This window comes from Rhea americana, unplaced genomic scaffold (assembly GCF_003343005.1).
Source record: "Rhea americana isolate MKP2758 unplaced genomic scaffold, rheAme1 scaffold_28, whole genome shotgun sequence".
NCBI classification, from domain to species: Eukaryota; Metazoa; Chordata; class Aves; order Rheiformes; family Rheidae; genus Rhea; species Rhea americana.
Genome location: NW_028186401.1, coordinates 2,580,407 through 2,581,503, shown reverse-complemented (window position 1 = coordinate 2,581,503; position 1,097 = coordinate 2,580,407). Strand labels below are relative to the sequence as shown.

The window sequence follows — 1,097 nt, the reverse complement described above, 5'->3', positions numbered from 1 at the left end:
CGCCCCCAGCGCGCCCGCCCAGCCCGCCGCCCCCGGCCCGCAGGGCCAAGGCGACAAGCAGCAGCAGCAGCAGCAGCAGCAGCAGCACATCGAGTGCGTGGTGTGCGGCGACAAGTCGAGCGGCAAGCACTACGGCCAGTTTACCTGCGAGGGGTGCAAGAGTTTCTTCAAGCGCAGCGTCAGGAGGAATCTCAGCTACACTTGTCGTGCCAACAGGAACTGTCCCATTGACCAGCACCACCGCAATCAGTGTCAGTACTGCCGCCTCAAAAAATGCCTCAAAGTTGGCATGAGACGGGAAGGTATTGGGATTTCATTTGTTTTCCAATTCTCACTCACTGCCCTTTTTTTTTATTATTATTATTATTACTATTATTTTTTAACCCCCCCGAACCCCAAACCCAACCAGAACCTCCTTCCCCCCTTTCCCCGAATAAACAGAGAGAAACTTTTAATGAAAGAAAGAGGTGTTGCGGAGGGAGGGCTGGGAAGGGGTGGCAGGGGCTCTTGCATGCTTCCCCCTGCTCTCCTAATTGATTTGTGTTTGTTTTGATTTTGCTGATGGAGGTTTGCTGGAAGTGGATTTTTAGTTTCACGCCGCTTAGCAGGCAGATGACGGTTCTGACGTGTGCTGACTTCTCCCTTTTCTTCCCCCCCCCCTTCAATGCTTCCCCCCTGCATGCCCAGCCTTAACCCCGCGCCCGGAGCAGCTCTGCGTGCGTGTGGATGCACACACGGAGCCTCGCCAGAGAGACACGCACATATATATAYGTATATATATATACACACATATACATGTATATCCCCCAAGCCATGTACATATATGTATTTATATCCCCCAAGCCTTAGCGTGCAATTTTATACAGGCGGTTCAAATTACCCCTACAATGGGGCTCACCCTGCCACTCCGCTGTGCATTCCCAGCCGGATTGTGCACCTTAAAAATAATAATAATAATAATAATTTAACGTGTATATATATCTATATGTGCCTGTGTGTGCGTGTATCTGTCGCTGCGTGCCTGTCCCTCTCGATCACTGTCAGCTCGCTCTCCCGCCCGGCGCCGGCCGGCCCCCGCGGGGCAGAGCGCTGCGCGG

At 52.8% G+C, this 1,097-nt stretch overlaps 1 protein-coding gene across 2 annotated transcripts in view; it reads left to right on the top strand.

Annotated features, from left to right (window-relative positions):
• Positions 1 to 1,097, top strand: part of NR2F2 (nuclear receptor subfamily 2 group F member 2) — a 12,078-nt gene that overhangs the window by 5,222 nt on the left and 5,759 nt on the right. Inside the window, exon 1 of one of the 2 annotated variants that reach the window (XM_085308632.1) lies at positions 7 to 302. The exons of the other annotated variant lie outside the window; for it this stretch is intronic. Within the exon in view, the coding sequence (XP_085164758.1) occupies positions 290 to 302 (13 nt within the window). The 5' untranslated portion in view covers positions 7 to 289. Of the gene's footprint in view, positions 1 to 6; positions 303 to 1,097 lie in introns of those variants that run through there. 2 annotated transcript variants of the gene reach the window in all.